This window comes from Emydura macquarii, unplaced genomic scaffold, assembly GCF_026122565.2.
Source record: "Emydura macquarii macquarii isolate MOO-44397 ecotype Brisbane River unplaced genomic scaffold, CSIRO-AGI_Emac_v2 contig_1363, whole genome shotgun sequence".
NCBI classification, from domain to species: domain Eukaryota; kingdom Metazoa; phylum Chordata; order Testudines; family Chelidae; genus Emydura; species Emydura macquarii.
Window position 1 is genome coordinate 1524637 of NW_027131500.1, and position 20846 is coordinate 1545482.

At 44.6% G+C, this 20846-nt stretch overlaps 2 protein-coding genes across 3 annotated transcripts in view; one reads left to right on the plus strand and one right to left on the minus strand.

The window, feature by feature from the left end:
* The window catches only part of LOC137155386 (EF-hand calcium-binding domain-containing protein 6-like), a 94451-nt gene extending 83642 nt beyond the window's left edge, over positions 1-10809 (plus strand). The window contains exons 16-19 of the mRNA XM_067551585.1: positions 418-661; positions 1993-2165; positions 4219-4387; positions 8322-10809. Coding sequence (XP_067407686.1) covers positions 418-661; positions 1993-2165; positions 4219-4387; positions 8322-8579 — 844 coding nt within the window. The 3' untranslated portion in view covers positions 8580-10809. The remainder of the gene's footprint in view (positions 1-417; positions 662-1992; positions 2166-4218; positions 4388-8321) is intronic.
* A 7803-nt stretch (positions 10810-18612) lies between these two features.
* On the minus strand, positions 18613-20408 carry HELT (helt bHLH transcription factor). Of its 2 annotated transcripts, none has more exons than XM_067551966.1 (4): positions 20382-20408; positions 19810-19914; positions 19538-19634; positions 18613-19188 (listed from the first exon to the last, which is right to left on the minus strand). In XM_067551966.1, the coding sequence occupies exons 1-4, from the start codon at positions 20406-20408 to the stop codon at positions 18704-18706; spliced, it is 714 nt and encodes a 237-aa protein (XP_067408067.1). In that variant the 3' UTR covers positions 18613-18703. The 2 variants fall into 2 exon arrangements, with proteins under 2 accessions (XP_067408067.1, XP_067408066.1); XM_067551965.1 differs by having other exon boundaries at positions 18613-19191.
* Between the last annotated feature and the right edge of the window lie 438 nt (positions 20409-20846).

Below are 20846 nucleotides of genomic sequence, written 5' to 3' on the forward strand. Positions count from 1 at the left end.
AACAATAATGAGCTATAGAAACTCTTTTTTCTAGCTTAGATAAGTGAAACTGTTTTTGTCTAGTAGTTATTAATAGTAAAGACTTCCGTGAAGACTTAGGGCCAGATTCTTGGCTGATGGTGACTTCCATGGAGTTACACTCATTTCCACCAGCTGAAGACCTGCCCTAGAGGGGTTTTTCCAGCAAGCAATAACTGTCTTTCATCATTTTACCATTCTGCTACCTCTTGCTGCAGAGCTGAAGTCCTTACTTAGCAAAACTCCCAATGATATCAGTGACCACGCTAGATGTTTGCTGAGTAAGCACTTTAAGATTTGGCCAGTAAATAGAATAACTTGCTGCTTTTCCTCTTACTTTTATTATCACTTTTGTTGCTAGTGTCATTACATTTCTCTCTTTCAATGTTTTGATGAAAGGTTCGACATCCAACCTGAAATATCTCGAGGTGAAATCCGCAGGCTGTGGGAAACTTTAATTACAAATCAGGACAATACCCTTGACTTCATGGAGTTCGTGAGACACTTTGGCTACTCCCCCAGCTCTTCGTGTTTCCCCAATGCCAAAATTAGTCCTCCCAGAAAAGGGGACAATAACTTCAGGCTGTGTTCTAAAAAGCTCAGCTGTGATTCTGACATTCTTGTGGACAGGGTGCGAGCAAAAGTAAGCTATTCCAGTTTAAAGAAGTAATGCCAATTGGAACTAAGTTCCAGCAGTGTGTGTAGTTATTTTATTCCTAAAATATAAATAAAATTGGTAAGTTGGGACTTAATTTCCAAAGTAGGCAACTGGCGCATGATCAGAAATCTGCAAATTTTTTTTGTTAAAATGCATGATGAGATTTTTATGTGTACTGAGAAAAAATTATAAAATTTACACTACCCAACAACCAAACAGAATGGTGATGAGTTTAAAGGAAAGCTGAGACCAGAACTTTTTTTGTCTAATAAAAGGAAAGAAAATATTTGTGTGGGGCAGGTTGCAAATGATTGTGTCTGTGTGCACAGAATCTGTTTGTGATGGGAAGTCAGGTTCCAGGTCCCTGCATGGAAATGCAGAGCTGCTGTGCTGACTCATACTGGCAGCCAGACTAGATAGGTTTCATTACCTTTAACTTAGGAAAACACCAGATGGACAGTATCCAAGGGAAGAGGGGCACTGAGCTGTCATATAGGTGACGATGGGGGAGTATCCTCCCTTTTTTGCCTTTCACTTTCCCCCTGCAGATCTGTGGGTTTGCCACTGCCCCTCCATCATTAAATTTAAAAAGAAAATGTTTTAAAAGTGTTTAAAAAGAAACTGTTATTCCATAGGGGCAATTCAGGTCTCTCCAGCCAGATGGGATTATCAGTTGGAAACTCCATGGTGTTGAAACTCAATTTCCAGAGCTCCCTGATTTTCTATTCCCACTGAAAGGACGATTTGATTATGAAATTGACCATGAGCACTTCATGCCTGGAATGGCTAGATGAGAAGCTCTGTCATCTTTGTCCTCTCTCTCTCCTTATATATCTATATCTCAAATTAAATTTAATTTTAAAAGCTTTACATTGATTTTTTTCCCAAAGGTAGGACAAAAACACAGAAGCAGAATTTGGCCTTCACTCATCAAGTTCGGACCAAGGTCTCACTTTTAAATATTAGATTTATAGGTTTGCTAACCATAGAAATGTCATTGGCACAGATCTTATTCTGATATATGCCACTAGAAAATCCAAAGTAACCCTACCGAGGTTAGTGCAGTTATTCTGGATGTGCAGAGTTGTTACTAAAATAATATCTGTAATAATAATAATAATATAATATCTCTCCTATTGACTCCATAACTACAGAGTCTGTCCCACCCATGTCCTTAGAAAAAAATAAGCCTCTAGGTGAATGAGCGGGAAGGCAGCATTCTGGTCACTGCATGAGGAGTATCCACTGTAGTGCTAGTCAGAGGATTAGGTGTAGATCTTGAACACTACAGGTTTAATGTGGTTTGTTTCTTGTAGGTGGAGTATTTGTGGGATGATCTCAAGAAAGAGTTTGAAGAACTAGACCCCTATCATACAGGCTTTGTCAGCAAAGAGGAATTTAAAGATATTTTGACTGAGCTCTGTGTACACCTTAATGAGTATGAATGTGAAATACTGGGAAAGAAATTTCAAAGCAATGGAGATGGAGGGTAAGTTAAACTTGGAAAAAGAATTAGAAGTAAATTGGTCTATAAACATGCATATGGTATCTAAATGGAAGTCTATAACACTGAACAAGTAAGGGTGGGTGTTAGAAACTATAAGTGGTACAATGCGTTAATGCACTTTTTAAGACAGGAGTTCAAATTCTTGCTTAGATCATTTCATTTTCCTGTTTAGTCTCAGCTGGACATTTTGTCTACATCACAAAAATTAAGATTCGCAGTGTCACTGAATTTGCAAGTCTCTGCTCAAAAGACTTCAATAAAAGGTCTTCGATAGAATGGGTTTAGCAAATAAAGTTTCAACTGCATTGGAAGAGTTGTGTTAGTAAATTTTTACATCACCTGCACTTTCTGTACAGTGGCTGAGCTCTATACAAAGCTATTGCTTTTATGAGCAGCAAACTGAATCCAAAACATTCACCATGAAATTTTTAAAAATTAACAAATAACTTTTCTTTCAAAACTAAAGTTTTTGTGACCCATCTGTCATATGGCATCATTACCTTTCAAATACACCCCTCTGAATCGGAAAGATAATGAATTTTTTCTAACCCATATTTCCCATCAGGTACAAAATAAACGTCACCCTTTATATTGGTACAAAAATTCAAATTCTCTGTGTGTAAAGCATCACTGTTCCTCTCGGTGATGTTTCAGGGTTAATATTCCATAGCAGTAACATGGGAAGTTCATTTTTCTAAAGCCTAGACTATAGTAGAAAAGGTTTCCTGGTCTAGCTCTTCTGGTATAACAATAACTGGCAAACCCACCTAGTGTAGATGCAGCTTATGCTGGCAAAAAGAGCTTTTGCTTGTATAGTTTACACCAGCTCCCTGAGGAAAATGAGCTATACCTGCAAAAGCACTTTTATGCCAGTATAAGCATATCTGCAGTAGGGCTTTTGCTGGTATAGTCATGTAAAAAAATTAACACACCTCTAACCAGCATTACTATACTGGCAAAAATGTTAGTGTATGTATTTAGGACGTATGTTTTTAAAAAAGTTAGGGGTGAAATCCTGGCTCCATTAATGTTAATAGCAAAACTCCCACTGAGTTCAGTGGAGCTAGGATTTCACTCTAGGGTTTTTTTCTAACCCATTTCCTTCTGTCATTCCCTCACACTCTCCTCTGTTTCCTTCCCTGCATGGTGCCAGAATGTCCTGGTTTCTCCATCCTAAAGGAGCAGTGTTTTACTCTACATGCTTCTGCCCCTCACTACTTTTCTGACCTCACTTTTTTTTGTGTTGCGCTTCCCTCAGCTCCACTTCACTTCACCAATATTGCCAGCCTTACCACCCTTTCCAACTGCTTCTCCCACAACTGTCTCTGTGCTTTCTTCCACATAGCCCCAAACCTATGAAACACCCTTCTTGATTTGGTCTGCACAGCCACTGCCCTCTCCTCTCTTACATCCCTCTTGAAAACCCACTTCTTTCAAGTTGCTTGTAAGAAATTTGCTAGGTAGTTAACCTACTCCTTAATTCTATCCACATGTCCCACTTTAAAGTATTACTTCCTTCACCATACTGTGCACTAACTTTTGCAGAATAGCTGCTTAATCTTAATGATGTTGCCCATGAATTTCCTCCCCTTCCCTACTCTTTTCTTACCCTTCATTGCATCTTGTCTGAAATAAATTTATAAATTCTTCAGTGCAGAGATGTCCTTTATCTTCATTGGATGGAGCCTCTCCACATTTTCGGTCCTGTTAAAATAAAAAATAACCGTAATGTGAGCAGATGTAATATTGGACTGTAAGGAACACATTCACAAAAAGATGGACTTTATATTAGCATCCATAAAATTGGATTCTCAGTGATGCAGAATAGGTGGCTAGGTATCCAATTATTAGATTTGCATAACATGGAGATTATGCATGGAAATGGTTGCATACACAAGATTTAAGTACACAGATTTTGAGGATGACAGAATTTTTGGAACACAGTATTCAAATGGGAAGATGAATTAAGATACCATATAGGTAGTTTGTAATAACTTATAAACATATCATTTTTTTCTTTCTGATGTTCTTTAAGTGTTTCATACCTGGAGTTTCTGAAGCCCTTTGCTCTAAGTAGACAAAGATGGAAGAATGGGAATAACATGGATGCTGTTATGCGAGCATTTCAGGGTGAGATAGACCAATCCCACATGGGAACGCAGACTGCAGAGCTGAGTGGTCTGACAGCCAGACTGCGAAAAAAGGTATGATGGCTGTCATTGCAGTGTGACTAGTGGCTTTACTTTAAATGTGAATTCTTATCCATTTTAAATTGCTTAGCTATCTAATCTAACTGTGCTAGAACATACTCTTCATGTATTGGCTGTATCTGCCAGCTGGTAGCCAGACACTAGAATAATCATCAAAAGTCTCTCTTCAATGGCAGGACTTGCTATGTCTGCAATTTGCCTGTGTTTACAAATGAGGTGGAACGTTATTGTCCACAGACAGCGGATCTATCAGATGAGATGAAGTAGGAGCTTTACTTTGGCTGAGTCAGTAGGAATTGTCGTAAACATGTCTTGACTTGATATTGCACTTCATATTTTACCATGGACATTGGTGGTGTCTTTGAAGTCTCTGAGGTAGTTAAATTAGAATACTTAGTAGGCAAACACAGATAATCTGTGCTTGTGCATACATCATACTTTACTTTTAGGCACACCCTTGCAGTGTTTGAGGACATGCCACTATTGTCCAAGTACGGAGCATATTTTTTCTTGTGGTATGATGATATCCTGCATGACAGCTTCTGGGAACTTCCACTTGTCAAGAATTAAATTATAAGGAAGAATCCTTGAAAGAAAATACCATATGAGTGAGTTCTAGAAGGGGCAGGACCAGTGACATCTCCAGTAAAGGCCAACAATAAAACATTTTTCAGGAATTGTTCCTAGCCCATGTTCAGGGGCAAAAGGGGGGAAAGACTCCTTGGCTCTGCCCTCCTCCACACCTCATTGTGCTCTTATGAGATCCAGTCACAGCTGAGCCTTGAGGAAAAGATTTTCAAACTTGGGTGCCTAAAATTAGACTCATAAATTTATATTATGTGCCTAGGCAGAGGAGGTAGGAGATGCCATTTTAGATTTGGTATTGGTGAGTAGTGAGGACCTCATAAAAGAACTGGTTGTAGAGGACAACCTTGGTTCAAGCGACCATGAGCTAATTCGGTTCAAACTAAATGGCAGGATAAATAAAAACAGATCTGTGACTAGGGTCTTTGACTTCAAAAGGGATAATTTAAAAAAATTAAGGGAATTAGTTGGGGAAGTGTACTGGACTGAAGAACTCATGGATCTAAAGGTGGAGGAAGCTTGGAATTACTTCATGTCAAAGTTGCAGGAACTATCCAAAGCCTGCATCCCAAGGAAGGGGAAAAAATTCTTAGGCAAGAGTTGTAGACCAAGCTGGATGAGCAAGTTTCTCAGACAGGTTATTAAAAGAAAGCAGAAAGCCTACAAGGAGTGGAAAATGGGAGGGATCAACAAGGAAAGCTACCTCTTAGTGGTCAGAACATGTAGGGATAAAATGAGAGAGGCCAAAAGCCAAGTAGAGTTGGACCTTGAAAAGGGAATTAAAACCAATAGTAAAAGGTTCTATAACCATATGAATAAGAAGAAAACCAAGAAAGAAGTGGGACTGCTAAACACTGAGGATGGGGTGGAGGTTAAGGATAATCTAGGCATGGCCGAATAGCAAAACAAATACTTTGCCTCCATTTTTAATGAGGCTAATGATGATCTTGGGGATAGTGGTAGGGTGGCTAAAAGGAATGAGGAGATGGAGGTAGAAATTACCACATCCGAGGTAGAAGCCAAACTTGAACAGCTTAATGGGACTAAATCGGGAGGGCTGGATAATCTCCATCCAAGAATATTAAAGGAACTAGCACATGATATTGCAAGCCCATTAGTAAGGATTTTTAATGAATTTGTAAACTCAGTGGCTGTACCATATGACTGGAGAATTGCTAACAGAGTTCCTATTTTTAAGAAAGGGGGGAGAAAAGTGATCCGGGTAACTAGAGCCCTGTTAGTTTGACCTCAGTAGTATGCAAGTTCTTGGAAAAAAATTTGAAAGAGAAAGTAGTTAAGGACATCGAGGTTAATGGTAATTGGGATAAAATACAACATGGCTTTACAAAAGGTAGATCGTGCCAGACCAGCCTGATCTCCTTTTTTGAGAAGATAACAGATTTTTTAGACAAAGGGAATGCAGTGGATCTAATTTACCTAGATTTCAGTAAGGCATTTGATATGGTGCCATATGGGGAATTATTAGTTAAATTGGAAAAGATGGGGATTAATATGAAAAGTGAAAGGTGGATAAAGAACTGGTTAAAGGGGAGACTACAATGGGTCATATTGAAAGGTATACTGTCATGCTGGAGAGAGGTTACTAGTGGAGTTCCTCAGGGATCGGTCTTGGGATCAATCTTATTTAACCTTTTTATTACTGACTTTGTCACAAAAAGTGGGAATGTGCTAATAAAGTCTGCGGATGACACAAAGTTGGAAGGTATTGCCAATACAGAGAAGGATCAGGATATCATACGGGAAGATCTGGATGACCATGTAAACTGGAGTAATAGAAATAGGATGAAATTTAATAGTGGAAAGTGCAGGGTCATGCATTTAGGAACTAATAACAAAAATTTCTGTTATAAGCTGAGGACATATCAGTTGGAAGTGACAGAGGAGAAGAAGGACCTGGGTGTATTGGTTGATCACAGGATGACTATGAGCCGCCAATGTGATGCGGCTGTGAAAAAAGCTAATGCGGTCCTTGGATGCATCAGATGAGGTATTTCCAGTAGAGATAGGGAGGTGTTAGTACTGTTATACAAGGCACTGGTGAGACCTCATCTGGAATAGTGTGTGCAGTTCTGGTCCCCCATGTTTAAGAAAGATGAATTCAAACTGGAACAGGTGCAGAGAAGGGCTACTAGGATGATCCATGGAATGGAAAACCTGCCTTATGAGAGGAGACTCAAAGAACTTGGCTTGTTTAGCCTAACCAAAAGAAGTTGAGGGGAGATATGATTGCTCTCTATAAATACATCAGAGGGATAAATTCCAGGGAGGGAGAGGAGATATTTAGGTTCAGCGCCAATATGGACACAAGAACTAATGGATATAAACTGGCCATTAGGAAGTTTAGACTTGAAATTATATGCAGGTTTCTAACAATCAGAGGAGTGAAGTTCTGGAATAGCCTTCCAAGGGGCGCAGTGGGGGCAAAAAATCTAGCTGGCTTCAAAACTAAGCTTGATAAATTTATGGAGGGGATGGTATGATGGGACAGCCTAGTCTGGCAATTGACTGATCTTTGACTACTGTTGGTAGATATGCCAATGGCCAGTGAAGGGATGTTAGAGGGGGTGGGTTCTGAGTTATTACAGAGAATTCTTTCTTGGGTGTCTGGCTGGTGAGTCTTGTCCACATGCTCATGGTTTAACTGGTCACCATATTTGGGGTTGGGAAGGAATTTTCGCCCCGTGCAGATTGGCAAAGGCTCTGGGTATTTTTGCCTTCTTCTGTAGCATGGGGCACGACTCACTTGCTGGTGGATTCTCTGTACCTTAAAGTTTTTAAACCATGATTTGAGGACTTTAACTCAGTCATAGGTTAGAGGTTTATTACAGGAGTGGGTGGATTAGGTTCTGTGGCCTGCATTGTGCGGGAGGTCAGACTAGATGATCCTGTTGGTCCCTTCTGACCTTACAGTCTATGAGGTAAGTGACCTGATTTTTCAAAAGTGTTGAGAGTCCAGCAATGGCCACTGACTTCAATTAGATTTTTGAAAATGAAGCCACTTATTTAGGCTTCTAAATATGGACACTGATGCGTAACTTCAGGCAGCTTTTTTTTGAAAATTTTTACTCTGTTTATGGAGCAATTTCAGGCCCTTGGGGGAAAGAAAGCTATCAAAGTGCAAATTATGTTATGTGAACCTTGCCAGTGTGCTGACCTGTGTGACAGTGCAGGTACCTATAGTAAAATATGCTACCGCATAGCCTTAGTTTGGTAGTTCAGATGAAATATTAAGAGGGACATTGTGCTCTAATAGTAGATAATGGTTTGGTTATTATTTCACTGTGGTAATTCAACATCCCAATCATTTTCTTCCTGGCTGTAGTTACGAGGAGATTGGAAAGCCCTTCGAAGAGCCTTTAAGAAGCTGGATATTGACAGTCATGGCTACCTCTCTTTGCCAGAATTCAGATCTGTCCTGAAGCTCTGTAACCTTCTGCTAGATGAGGATGAAGTTTACCACATTCTGTCTAAGTTTGATCCCAACCTGGATGGGCGAATTGATTACAAGTCCTTTTTGGAAGAAACTTGCAAAAAAGGCCAACCACCTGCAGCCAAAAAATCTACTGCAAACCCACAGTAAAATAATGTAGAATATTCTTGTGAGTAAAAGAGGAAAAATGGCATCTGCATATTCCCAGCTGCTTATCCTTCCAGCTAAGTAATTTGCTTCTTCTTGGGCTCTGCATTTCTGATTTGTGTCTTTTGGCTACTCATGATTTGCCCACGGTATTGCAAGTTGTTTTGTAGAAGGATAATAAAAACTTTCTGAGAGCAGAGAGTCAAGCCAAGTATAAAACATATACTGTGCTATATTTAAAATGTAATTCCTGCTGTTACTAAGGAAACTGACATTCTGAAAAGCAGAAGCAAGGATTCAGCTTAGAGAGATGCAAGTGAAGGTACCAGGTGGATTTTTTGCTGCTTAGGATGCAATGACAATGGAAATGAGTCCCCTTGATTTCATTGGAAGTTGAATCAGGTCCTGTACATATGGTCTAGCCAGAATTTGGCCCGTAATGTAAACATACATTTTCAGGCTTAGTTGTCTTTTCTTTTTTCTTACAGAAGTATTTTTTCCATAGAGTACAACAGGCAGAGGGCCCAATTCTGCAGCAGCTCTGCACATTCCATGCTCAGAGCAGTTGTACATTTAGACCCATGTTATTTATCTGGTTCTTTTCTTTTGTAGAATAAATACATTTTCATAAACGTGTAAGTGCATAGTTGGTTTGATTTAAATAAATATCTGTACTCACTTAAATATGTGTCATTTGTCTACTCAGTACATAGGACCAAATTCACTACTGGTGTAATTCCACTAAAGAGACTTCTTGTGTATATAAACATAGTTCCACTGATTTCAGTGAAGTTTTGTTGATTTAAACTAGCTGAAGATCTGGCAAGGCATGTCTATGAAAAGGTATTGCCTTGAGTGAGGAGTCCTTTTTGATTTGCTTTGAACACATCCTCTTCCCCTGCCTCTACTCACTTGAAATCTATCATAAATTAAAATGTTCATTATTATCCTGTGCCGCGTTGGTTTTGTTGGTTTTGCAAGATTTTTGCTCTGTAGTTTGGGAATCATACAGGAAAAGATGAATTCCTGCTCTAGTTCCTTTTGCAAATACTTTCCCCTGCTTGCTCTCTCATAGTGTAGGATATTCACAAAGTTTTAAGTAGTAACACTTCTGTGAATGTACCTGTTTTATTTAAATAGAGGAAAGTTTATTATATGGAGAAAAGCTTATGGTAAAGGAAAACTATTATAATAACCTGGTTTTACAATGCAGTATGCAATAATTAGAGTAAATTGATCTCTTTGATAGTCAAATATATAATTCTATTACATGTAGTATATGCATTAGAGAGGTTTTCAGAAGATTATCAAAAAAGTTTTCTTTTGTAAGAACAGTTCTACTTGTAATGTGGCTCCGTAAAAAATTTTTTGTCTGTGTTTTAATCAAATTTTCTCAATTTACAAGTTGAAAGAAAAGGGTTTTTTTTGTTTTGTTTTTTGTTTTTTTACAGATTCCAGTTCTGAAAACTCTATGTGGGATCTCATAGTCAAAACAGGTCCTTTCCTTCTCACAATTGTGTAAGTCAAATCTACCCTCAGCTATACCAATATAACCCCACTGTGTCCAATAGGATTGTAACTATATGTAATGTAACTCAGTGGGATTGCACAGGTATAGATGAGTAGATTTTGGCCCTGCATACAGCATTTAGTTAATAATTCTGTTGATAAGTGTGAGCAGGAATAGAAGCCAGCTCATTCCCCAGAAGTTGTGATGATTCTGTTAGAAGTAGTTAAAAATATATTTTGACAGTAAAGAGAGCAGCTGCAACTCTGATTACTCACCATGGGGCAAATTCTCAGCTGGTGTCAATTGTCATAGCAATGGAGCTATGACTATTTACTCCAGCTGAGGATATTTGTTGAGTTAAAGGACTGATCCTTCACTGAACTCCTTGCATGTGTGTGAAGTGCCTTGCAGGATGATGACTGCTGTTCTGTACCTAGTACAAATGAGAACTGCACTATAAGCTTTGATAGTGTTACAGTAATGAATAATGAAGCTACCTTTCAACTTTTCACTGGATAAGCAAAAAATAGAAATTTCTGTTTTAAAAAGCATTTATTGTTAATCTAACGGTGCTAATCTTAATAGAGGTGATGAAATATCATGCACGTTTAAAGATTTTGTATTGCTCTAACTTAAATTAGCATTATAGGGTTTACTTTCAAGATGAATCTGGATTTTCAGATCCATTTTCAGTCACTGTCACACTGAACTTTCCAAATAAAAGTGTCTTTTTTTAAATATGAGTCTTCCGTTTCATCCAGTTGCTATTGGTCTCTCGATCCTTTTATTACATGCCATGCTAATGTGTACAGTGTGACATGTAGGTCAACATGTGCTATGCCATACTTTACTTTGCCCATGTGATTGTGAAAATACAGCTGGTACATTTTGCCATTGTTACATGTTGTCTGATAAAAAAGAGCAGGATTGTTGTTTCTGAGACAACCTTAGGTCTGCATTCTCTTATCAGTTCTGTAAGGTTATGTTATAGAGAGGGACAAAGAAATCCATCACACTCGAACCAGGGAAGAAATCCATCCCCACTTGAACCAGGCAAGCTGCATCTGGACACTGCAATCAGGCTCTGAAGCTGATATCCTGTGAATAGGGAAGTTGTCCACCAAGAAGTCTGTCTCCAGCAGACTGCCTTCTGAAGGAGTGGCCAACCAAGTATATTTCAGATTCCAAGAGCCTAGCTCTATGATGCAGACTCTTCTGGGACAGTCACAAAGAAGCAGCTGTGCTGGGATCACTCTATCTAACTTAATTGTAGGTATATTTGAGGCACTCATCATATAACTTCTGAATAATCTCTAGTTGCCTATTTTAGAGAGTGGGATAGAAGGAGAAGAAGGGTGGTCTAGTGGCTAAGGAACTAGCCTGCGACTTAGTAAGGGCCTCTAGGCATCACCATAATATAAACAAATTAGTGATTGTTTTGTGTTAAATGACACTAAGATAATCATTGTCTCTCCTCTGCTTGAATAAAGAATCAACAAGAATGCACACCAGTTATGGAACTGTCAAATCACATTTTGCCAGCCATTGTTCATGAAATGGACCTTGGCTCTGTACATCCACCATTTGTGGGGAAGGGATGGTCAAAGCTGCTGAGACATGACTGCTGTACAACGCTATCTCCAGAGGTAAAGTGAAAGCTTTGTTTTAATATGTAGGGCTACAGCCAAGAGAGCAGAACTTAGGAAGGGTTGAACTAATAGGTAGCACAGGGGCCATGTGATGGGGCACACTTGCCCCGCACTAGTTCACCAAGGGTTAACTTTACCCTGTGAACTGAGGCAGCCACACCCCCCCTGGCCCTGCTGGGCATGCTCCTGCTGGAGACTGGGTATAAGGGACAGCCAAGCAGCTCACTCCAGGCTGAAGAGGGAGGATGTAGGCTGCCTGCTCCAAAGCCAGGCAGCCACAAAATCTCTAGGTTGTAAAAGCCAATAGATCCCGTCAGACCTCAGGACTATGTGGGATTCTGGGGACTGACTGGACCTAGCGGGAAGCCCCTAGTCAAGGACGCACAGGACGCTGCGGATGCACAGATAACAGTCAAAGTGATAGGGTAGGAAGAAGTCCAGGGGACCGGCTGCTAAGCCAGATGTGGTCAGCATGTTGTGGTTGGATTCCCCCCGGACCCAGTGGTGGAACACCCTGCCACTGTCAGGGCCCTGGGCTGCAACTATGTGGAGTTGGGGAGGGCCCAGGTCCCCTCCCCTGGCTGCGGCCCAGCCCTAGGAGGCAGCCTGCTACCCTATTGACTCCGGCCCCTGGGGCCTTGCTGCCCTGCGCACCAGGGCCACGCTATTGACTCTGGCTATTAGGCCATCCAGTTCTTAGAGAGAGAACAGCCACATTGACTTTGGCCATTAAGAGGCACCCCTTGAGGCTAAGGGGGTCAGGACACGCTGCCATGGTGTTATAGCAACCCCACCTCCCCCAGACAGGGGACGGGCATGCTTGCCCTGCAACAGGTTGGGAAAGGAATGGGGCTTGGAAGGAAGGAAGGGGGTGAGGGAGGAAAATGAGAAGAGGAGAGAGGCAGATCTCAAGGGCTGGGAAGCTAGAGGCTGCCGGCTGAGGAAAAGGGGAGTGTGATGATTGAGGCAAATTAGCAAGCAGGGTAATTTTTAGCCCAGCAGATGACTAAAGTAGATTCTACCGTCTTGAAATCTGGGAAAATAAAAGCAATGTTTTTCAGGAAAAATATTCCTCTTCTTAGGGATATGAACTGCTGCAAAACTGCTTCAGTGGCAAAGATAATAAGAAGTTGAGTTGTCATGTGTCTACATATAGATAGGTACAACTGCCAATGTGGTCCCAGTGCAGGGCTGGCTTTAGCAGGAGTTCCTGGGTTATGCTACACCCATAGAAATCATGAAATCAAGACTGCCAAAACACCCTGTGTGCAATTCCACTTACAGATCACGGTTGCACTGCTCCCAGCCATGTGGCAGCACTGCTATGGAGGCCTCAAGGGCAAAATCTGACAGAAGGAGTTCCAAGGGGTGGAGTTGGGGATTGGGAAAGGGGCAATTCCTCCACATGTCCTGGTCTCCGGGCAGCAGAGACTGGCAGGTGCTGGGTGCTGGACTCAGGGCAAGGCCTCTTCCTGCTCTGAGCAGCCAGGTCTGGATACTGAGTGGAGCTTCCCCCACTGTGTCCCAGGTGGGGGTCTCTCTTCTTGTTGCAAGTGGGTGGCTGTGGGGTGGCCGAGCAGAGTAGATCCTCTTCTGAGGCCAAGCCTGGGCCCCTCACTGGACCACATCCCCCTCTCCTACCTGTTTGGGATATGCCCAGGTAGGGTGGGGGAGACTGAGATTCCCCCTGAGTCCTAGGAGCTGTAGCGCTACAGCATCTGGATGTCCATCCATCTGTCATCACCTGTGCTCTGCATGTCTGTCTGTGTCTCTTATTGAATTGCACGTATTGAATTGTGAGGCTACATCTGCCCCCGTCCCAAAGCTAATGTTAACAAACAAAGTTCCAGAGGGGTAGCCGTGTTAGTCTGTATACAGCAGAAACAACGAGAGTTCTGTAGCACCTTAAAGACTAACACATTTAATTTCTGCAGGCATAAGCTTTCGTGGGCTGCAACCCACTTCGTCAGATACCTTGTTAACAAACAAGAGTATCAGATTCACAGTGAACATTCCCTGGCAATGTCCTCAGTACACCACCAACTTGGGTTGGCCATTTGTGAAAGATGTAATCCAGCTCCCATATGCTTCACTTGTAGTCTGCAGGAAAATGCACCCATGTTCCTCACAGCGGTACTCAGAAATGTCCAAAGCCTCCCCTTTTAACATGAAGATATCCAGAAACACAGATGAAAATGACTGGCTGACTGCCAAAATATTCCTACCTCGGCAAGGAAGAAAAAGGGGGCAGTGATATGTGAGCTATTGAATCACTGCCAAAAACTGGGGGGGGGGGGGGAGAGAACTATAGAACAGCATGCACCCTCAGCAGCAGGAGAGTTTCCTGTGACAGGGAACTATGCATGCCCTAGCTCATATCTTTCCCCTGTGTATGGAGTCAGTGATTTGCTCTTTGTGCAATGTTTGACATCACCGCACAAGATCACAATACAGTAACTGCTTCTGGATGTATAAAACAGGGAGTGCTGCACTGTTACTGTATTGGTGCCCGTTGCTAGGAGATCTTTCATGAGCATTTGCTTTAAAGAGGGGGAATGGGTCTTGCGGCCAAGGCACTGGTTTAGGACTCAGAAGATATGGGTTCAATTTGGGGCTTTTTCGGGGACTTTCTGCAAGTCATTCAACTTCTCTGTGGCTCAGTTCTCCCACCTGTCTGCTGCAGGTAGCACGTCCCTAATTCATACCGGAGCTGTGTGCATCGAGTCAGTCATGTTTGTAAGGCACTCACTTAATGCAAGGGTAAGGACCATGTACTAATCTAGACAGAGCGAGACATCACAGCGTTAGAAGACCCACTGCTGCATGACCTCCTACATAAGAGGAAGCCAAAGTGGAGAGATGTCAAGGTGCTCTGGGTGAGTGTGTCTGTGGCTGTGTGCGCCAAGGATTGTGTGGCTAGGACTATATGTATTGGCCGTAGTGTTGTGTGTGCTGAGGGAGTGGGTGTGTCTGGGTGTGTCTGACAGATGCCACGCAGCCACACCCATTCTCATGACACCTACGGAGATGTCCCATGAAATACAGCCAGACACACCCATTCCCCGACAGGCATAGACGCCACCCAGACAAGGGTGACCAAAGAGGAAGTGTAAAAAATTGGGACTTTCTTTTGTGTGTGTGTGAGAGGGGATGGTAATTGCCTGTGGAAAACAAAGCCCCTGCTATTGGGAGGTCCCAATGAAATCGGGACGTCTGGTCACCCTAACCCAGCCACGGTGTGGCATTAGTGTGCCACGAGAATGTGTATCTTTATGGCGTCTCTGGGGTCGGGGGAAAGTGTGTGTTGGCATGGCGTCTCTGCGCATGCCAGGAGATCTCTGTGTTCTGGGGGAATGTGTGCGTCTTCATGGCACGTCTGTGTATGCCGGGAGCGTGTGTGTGTGTGTGTGTCTGCATGGCATCCCGTGTGCCGGGTGAATGTGTGTGTCTGCGATTCACAATCCGCAGCGCAAACCCCGGACTGTGAGTGGCTCTTTCAGAGTCTCCGGAACCTCTCCACAACGTCCCCACTTCCCCAGTCTTGGCCGCAGAGCGAAGGGGAGCTCGCAGGACTTCCCATGAAGCGATTCGTGTCCGCTCAGCCCAGGAGGGAATTGATTCGTACCAGATTTATGTGGCGGCTGCCTGGCTGTGCGCTCGCTCTCCGTCCGTCTGCTCTCTGTGCCCAGGGTCTCCCCCTGCGGGGATCCGCTCCGCGCCTCATCTCCTGCGGCTTCTTGGGTCTCGCTTGCAGCTGCTGCGGGGGCGGCGGCTCCTGGCCGGCCTTCCTCCCCGCTGGGGGCGCCGGGGCAGGTGCGCTTTGGCGAGCCGCTGGGGGCGCGCTGCTGAGCGCGCAGCCGGGGAGGGAAACGGGGCGGGGATCTGTTTGTTCAATGACGCTTGAAAGCACAAGTGACCTCTGTATTAAGGAGGCTGCCGGGCGCTGAAACCCTGGGGCCTGGAGGGCTCCTCCACCGGCCAAGGCAGAGTCAAGGGGACGGAGCCCAAGCTCCAGCGAGACGCTTTGTTCCCCACGCCTATGGAGAGACCCTTTGATTTCATGGGGCTGATTATTTTTATTCCTGCCCACTCAAGGATGAAGCCCAAGAACTAAGAGATTGTCCCTTTCAGAGGCTGCACAATGGGTCACCTCCAGCACAAACCACCAGGAGCTTGCGCTGGGTTTTGTTGGGGGCTCTCTTGGAAACCATACAACTTACTTAAAGGGAGCGCGCAGGGAAAGAGGGGCCCTGAATCTAGGCATTGTGGGCGAGGGCAAACACACACTGAACTCACAATCTGGTTCCAGTCGATTCCCTCCTTGGGGCGAGCTGCTGCCATTATTCAGCTCACGGGAAGTCAAACGAGCTCAAATGCGACTTTTGGCCAAGATTGGGGAATTGGGGGCTTTGGGGAGAGGTTTCAGAAACCGATAGACGGGGAGAGGGGGGGAGAGACTTTTATCCTAAAGTCACTGGCAATCCAAAGAAGGGTTTATCCGCCACAGCTAAATGAAAACGAGAAGGGGAAAAAAAATCGAGAACGGCAACATTCAAGGTACAAAGACTGTCATGGACCACTGCAAGTTTGCAAAATTATATGTAAATGACCAAAGTTTTGACCGTGGTGGCCCTGTGCTAATCCCAGAGAGAAAATCTACTTAGCAAAGGAAAGTTTTTGTCTAATTTGGTTAACAGTGCCCAAAATGCTGCATATATTAATAATTTATATTTCCAGGGTAACACTATACCTTTAATGCTTCGGTGCGAAAGGGGATTCAGAATGGCTTACTGCTCGCAGACTGAAAATCGTGAAAGACTTGCTTCATTTTGTGCAGCAAGCGCTGGTGAAAATGAGTGTAAGACATGTGTTTTAATAATAGGCACCAGCCATTCTTCTGCCGCTGAATACATTTGGTTGATCCCATATCGCCCTATGTACATTTAGCGAGAGGTTTTTTCCTGCTCTCCTGGCTTGGATTTAAGGTACCAAACGTAGCCTGGTGAAATAAAATGGCTTTTTCTTCTCCAGTTACCCTGTAATACGGCCACTTTCTTGTCCATCTGAAACACCAGGCTTGTCTGTAGTTACAGTTTAAATGGGAGGTACACGTTACACTTTTTTACTCATTGTAATGAAGATCTTTTTGTCTGTCTATGAATAAAGGCGCTGATGGTTTACAAATTGTGGTCAGCCCATTCCGTGACCTCAGTAAACAATCCGGGTCAGATCTCCCTCAAGGCTGCAGAGTGCAATGGAATAAGTTAATTTACCCTGTGTCAACTGAGCTGGGAGAGCAACCCACAAGCAAAAATACGAACCAGCATCTGGACTCACATGTAGGAAAAGATATGCTGGTCTAGCACAGACGAGAGGGATTCTTATTCAATGACCCAGCGGAGGTAGGAGAATTTAAACCGCTGAAATGTACTAAGAGCGCTTACAGAAAGGCTTACAGAGAGCGCTTACAGAAAGGGAAATGGCTGTTTGCCTGCATAAAAATGTTACTTTTCTAGACACACATTAAGCCCATAGATCTCCTCCTTATGCTGTGAGGCCTGGTCGCCTCTGCACTCCTGGTTTTCGGTTGCTTTGGTGCGTCTGTCAGTAACTATTCTAATGAAGAGCGAGCTGCAGGGAAACCCCCGCCACTAACTGAAAGGGCGCTCCAGTGTCGCGTTGCAGTGGCACTGAGCTGACTGCACGCCTGGTGTTCCCGTGCCGAAGAGAGGACGCGTCTCCGATGCGGGGAAATAGCTCTTTTATTGAAGCACATCAGGAGAAAACTCTGACTTTGGCCGGAGGATGCGGACAGCTCGGCCCAGAGCTTTTCTGACTGTGTCTTTTCCACCTGCTAAACTACCGTCTGGGAAACGCACCCGGCCACACCGCGGAAGCTCACTGCGGACATTAATTAGGGCACTTCTTGTCCTGCTGTTTCCTCCTAGGGAAACAGCTGCCGTAATGAAAACCGAATAAAAGAGAAGGGAAATCGCGCCTTCCCAGCAAAATAGTCCTTTACACTTCAACAAAAAGAGTTTTCCCTTCTGCTGCCCCTCCCAGGTCACCTGGACAGCTCGGGGAAAAGGCACAGGCTGGTTCCTTCATGTCTGTTATCTCGCCTCCAGGAAGCTTCAGAATTGCTACTAAAAGATTTTAGTTTGCAGGCTTACTACAACTGTGTTGTGACCATGCCAATGTAAGATGAACCTGGATTTACATACAGGGGCGTTTGTAAAACAAGCATGAAGCCGTTCCCTCTCATTGTCTCGGGTTCACGTGTAGCGTGTGTATACACAGACCATATACGACTCCATAAACACACATGTTGTGTACACACAGACGCACTTCAGATCTACTTTTCTTAATAGGTGTTTGTGCACTAACTAGATTGATTCTTGAGCGACCAGGGGGATAAATGATGGGAGACGCGTGAACTCGGCTCTCTTTTAAAATGTGGCGTGAGCTGAGGTTTACACGAACACCGGCAGTGGTGAGCCCGTCTCGTCCGCAACACGTTAACTCAGCCGAGTTACGCTGCACGCCAGGAACACTCCGGCGCGCCCGGTGTGCGCTAGGAGACCCAACCCTGGGGAGACGCGCGTCTCCCCCGCCCTTTAGCTCAGCAAGTCCCATTTGGTTTGTGTTGCCTCTAAAAATGAAAGTGCCCCTGGGAAAGAAGAACAAAGCGTTTATCAGCACGTTTATTCCAAGCGCTGTACATCGCTTGTGTAATGATCATAAGCAAAGCGTGCAAGGACAAGCTAGCAGGTTGCAAAAGCATCTCACGCTGGAAACACCCTTAGCTTTTCCCAGTGACCGGCCACTCCAAACCCCTCCGTAGCGAGCCAGGATTTCCCAAGCATACGTCTTTACATGTGTACACGGGAGCTTGCCGGGTGAAGGTTTGCACCTGCGGATAATTTACTCTCCCCCGGACATAAATCTGCAGCAGGCAGGCCGAGTCTCTATAGCACCGAGGGGTGCTGGCCGTGGGGCAGGCTGAAGGTGCTGGGGTGGGAATGGCCGATCAGGTTGAGATAGTGTCTGTCCAGACCCTGTACTGACGACAGGAAGGTGCTGCGCTGATGCCCGGGGGTAGGGAGGGGCATGGCTGAGTTGGGAAGGTAAGTGGTGGTGGGGTTTCTGGCAGGACCATGCCAGGAGAAATGCCCCCCGGATCCCTGCTGAAACACGGACTCATTGGGACTGTGAGCCGGGCACTCCGGAGCTGGGTGAAGCTGGTAGGAAAAGTCCGGTTCTGGGAGCGATCCCAGAGAGGTGAAGATGGGTTCGGTGACAAAGCGAGCTTTGGACTGCAGGAAAGCCAGGATCCGAGCATATTTGGTGTCTTTGGTCTCCATCCGCTCCACGGTGGTCAGGTAATGGACTAGATTCTTCATACACTCATGGTATCCATAGTGAAAATAGTTGGCGAACTCAGTGAGGAGCTCTGCTGGAAAGAAATAGAACAGGGTCAGATCCTGATCTCCAGATTTTTTTTTGACTAAGAGAGTTTTAAACATTCCCGGTCATAATGTCTCTTTGCGTTTGGGAGCCACTGATACCTACGCTTGTAGCCACTGCATCTTAACACAACCCGGTTAAACCAGAACGCAGATTGTTTAACTATCCCCCACCCCAGCAGTTCTGGTTGGCGCTAACGTAATTGCCACAGCGACGGGGTGAAATGTTCCCGGGGTGCGTGCCGAACCCACCGTGTTTGCAGGAAGATTTCCCCCCCTGGGTGCCAAACGCTCACAGATCACTGCGGGCACCACTCAGCTAAACCTTGTACCTACCCTTTTCTCTTCCACGGGGGAAATCTGCCGAGTGCAAGGCTCTCAGATACTGAACCGTCATTTCCAGGATCTCGGCTTTCTCCAATTTCCCAGAGCTCTGAAACACACAGACAAAACCTCATGAAACAAAGGCCTGGGTAAAGCCAGCACCAGAACTAGTCTTGCTGAGTTAACCAAACCACGGAAGCTATATCCGGCCAGTGAGGAAGAACCCAAGCCACTGTACGAGCCTGGCAGCTGCTTCCCAGCCCCACCTCGCCCAGGATCGCTACCTGTTTTGCCAAAGCCATTGGCACGGTCTTCCCCAATTCATTGAGGCAGCGGTTGATCCGATCCCTCCTTCTTTTCTCAATCACTTTGTGAGAAACTGGAGTCCTCTGTAAAATACAGCGTGTAGACAGACACATGAAACAAGGCGTTGGAAACCGGAGCAGACATCACCCCAAAACGCAAAGAGAAACTCCCCACAGCCTTTTGGTTCACACTCTGCCCAGAGATATTCACCCTAAACAAGTTACTCTGGCTTCAGGCATATGAGCTGACCTCGAATACGCCGTTTGCATACTAAATTAGTGCAATTAGCAGCATTATTTGTAATAATATGTGTTCCCAGAAGCGAGCTCTCCTGCCCTTCCTGACTTGACTCTGGAAGCCCCCCCTCCCCAAACCTGATCTCAACAGCAGGGCTGGCGCGGAGTGTTAAATTCTGGTTTTTCAAACCAAACCCGGGCCCAGGATGTTTGAAAAGCCCGCACGTAAGTGCTGGTTCTGGAGGGGAGCTGCTGGGAAAGCCGCCCGTCGGCAGCCCCATGCGCAAGGACTGGCCGCAGAAGCTCCCACTTACTTTCCGTTCCTTGAGTTTCGAGGCCATCCTGGGAAGACACCGCTGGGAAAGCCTTAGCAGAAGGGAACCGCTGTGTCTCCTCGAGCGTCTCAGGTGGATTGCAACCCCCTAACCTCCGAAGGGCTGCTTATAAAGCGATCATTTCTGGGGGGAGACTCGGTGTATTCATGGCCTGCCTGATTCCCTAGGATTAGGGCGAGCCGTTTGGGGAATGTATGCATTAAAGATCAGTTTTAAAGGAGTTAAAAATGTTCTTTTTTTTCAGGCAAGGGGGCTAGCAGGGGGCAGATCAGCTTTGTTACTCCACGTGGACCTTCAAAGGACACGTGATCGCCCCTAGAATAACATTTGCATGGCAACAGCCCGAGCAGGATCAGGGGAGCAGCGAGCAGAGCGCAGTGGCGCGCTAGCAGCGTGTGAACACAAGCTCTCTTCTTTATTTCCAAGCGCCCGGTCTCTCACACG

What these genes read in the sequence shown, in the direction of transcription:
- HELT (XM_067551965.1), bottom strand. Translation starts at nt 20,408, where the DNA reads ATGGCCTCGAAACTCAAGGAACGGAAA. An exon ending in CAATGGCTTTGGCAAAACAG is followed by an intron (nt 19,635 to 19,809) that starts GTAGCGATCCTG and finishes TGTGTGTTTCAG; the next exon opens with AGCTCTGGGAAATTGGAGAA. An exon ending in CCCCCGTGGAAGAGAAAAGG is followed by an intron (nt 19,192 to 19,537) that starts GTAGGTACAAGG and finishes ATTTCTTTCCAG; the next exon opens with CAGAGCTCCTCACTGAGTTC.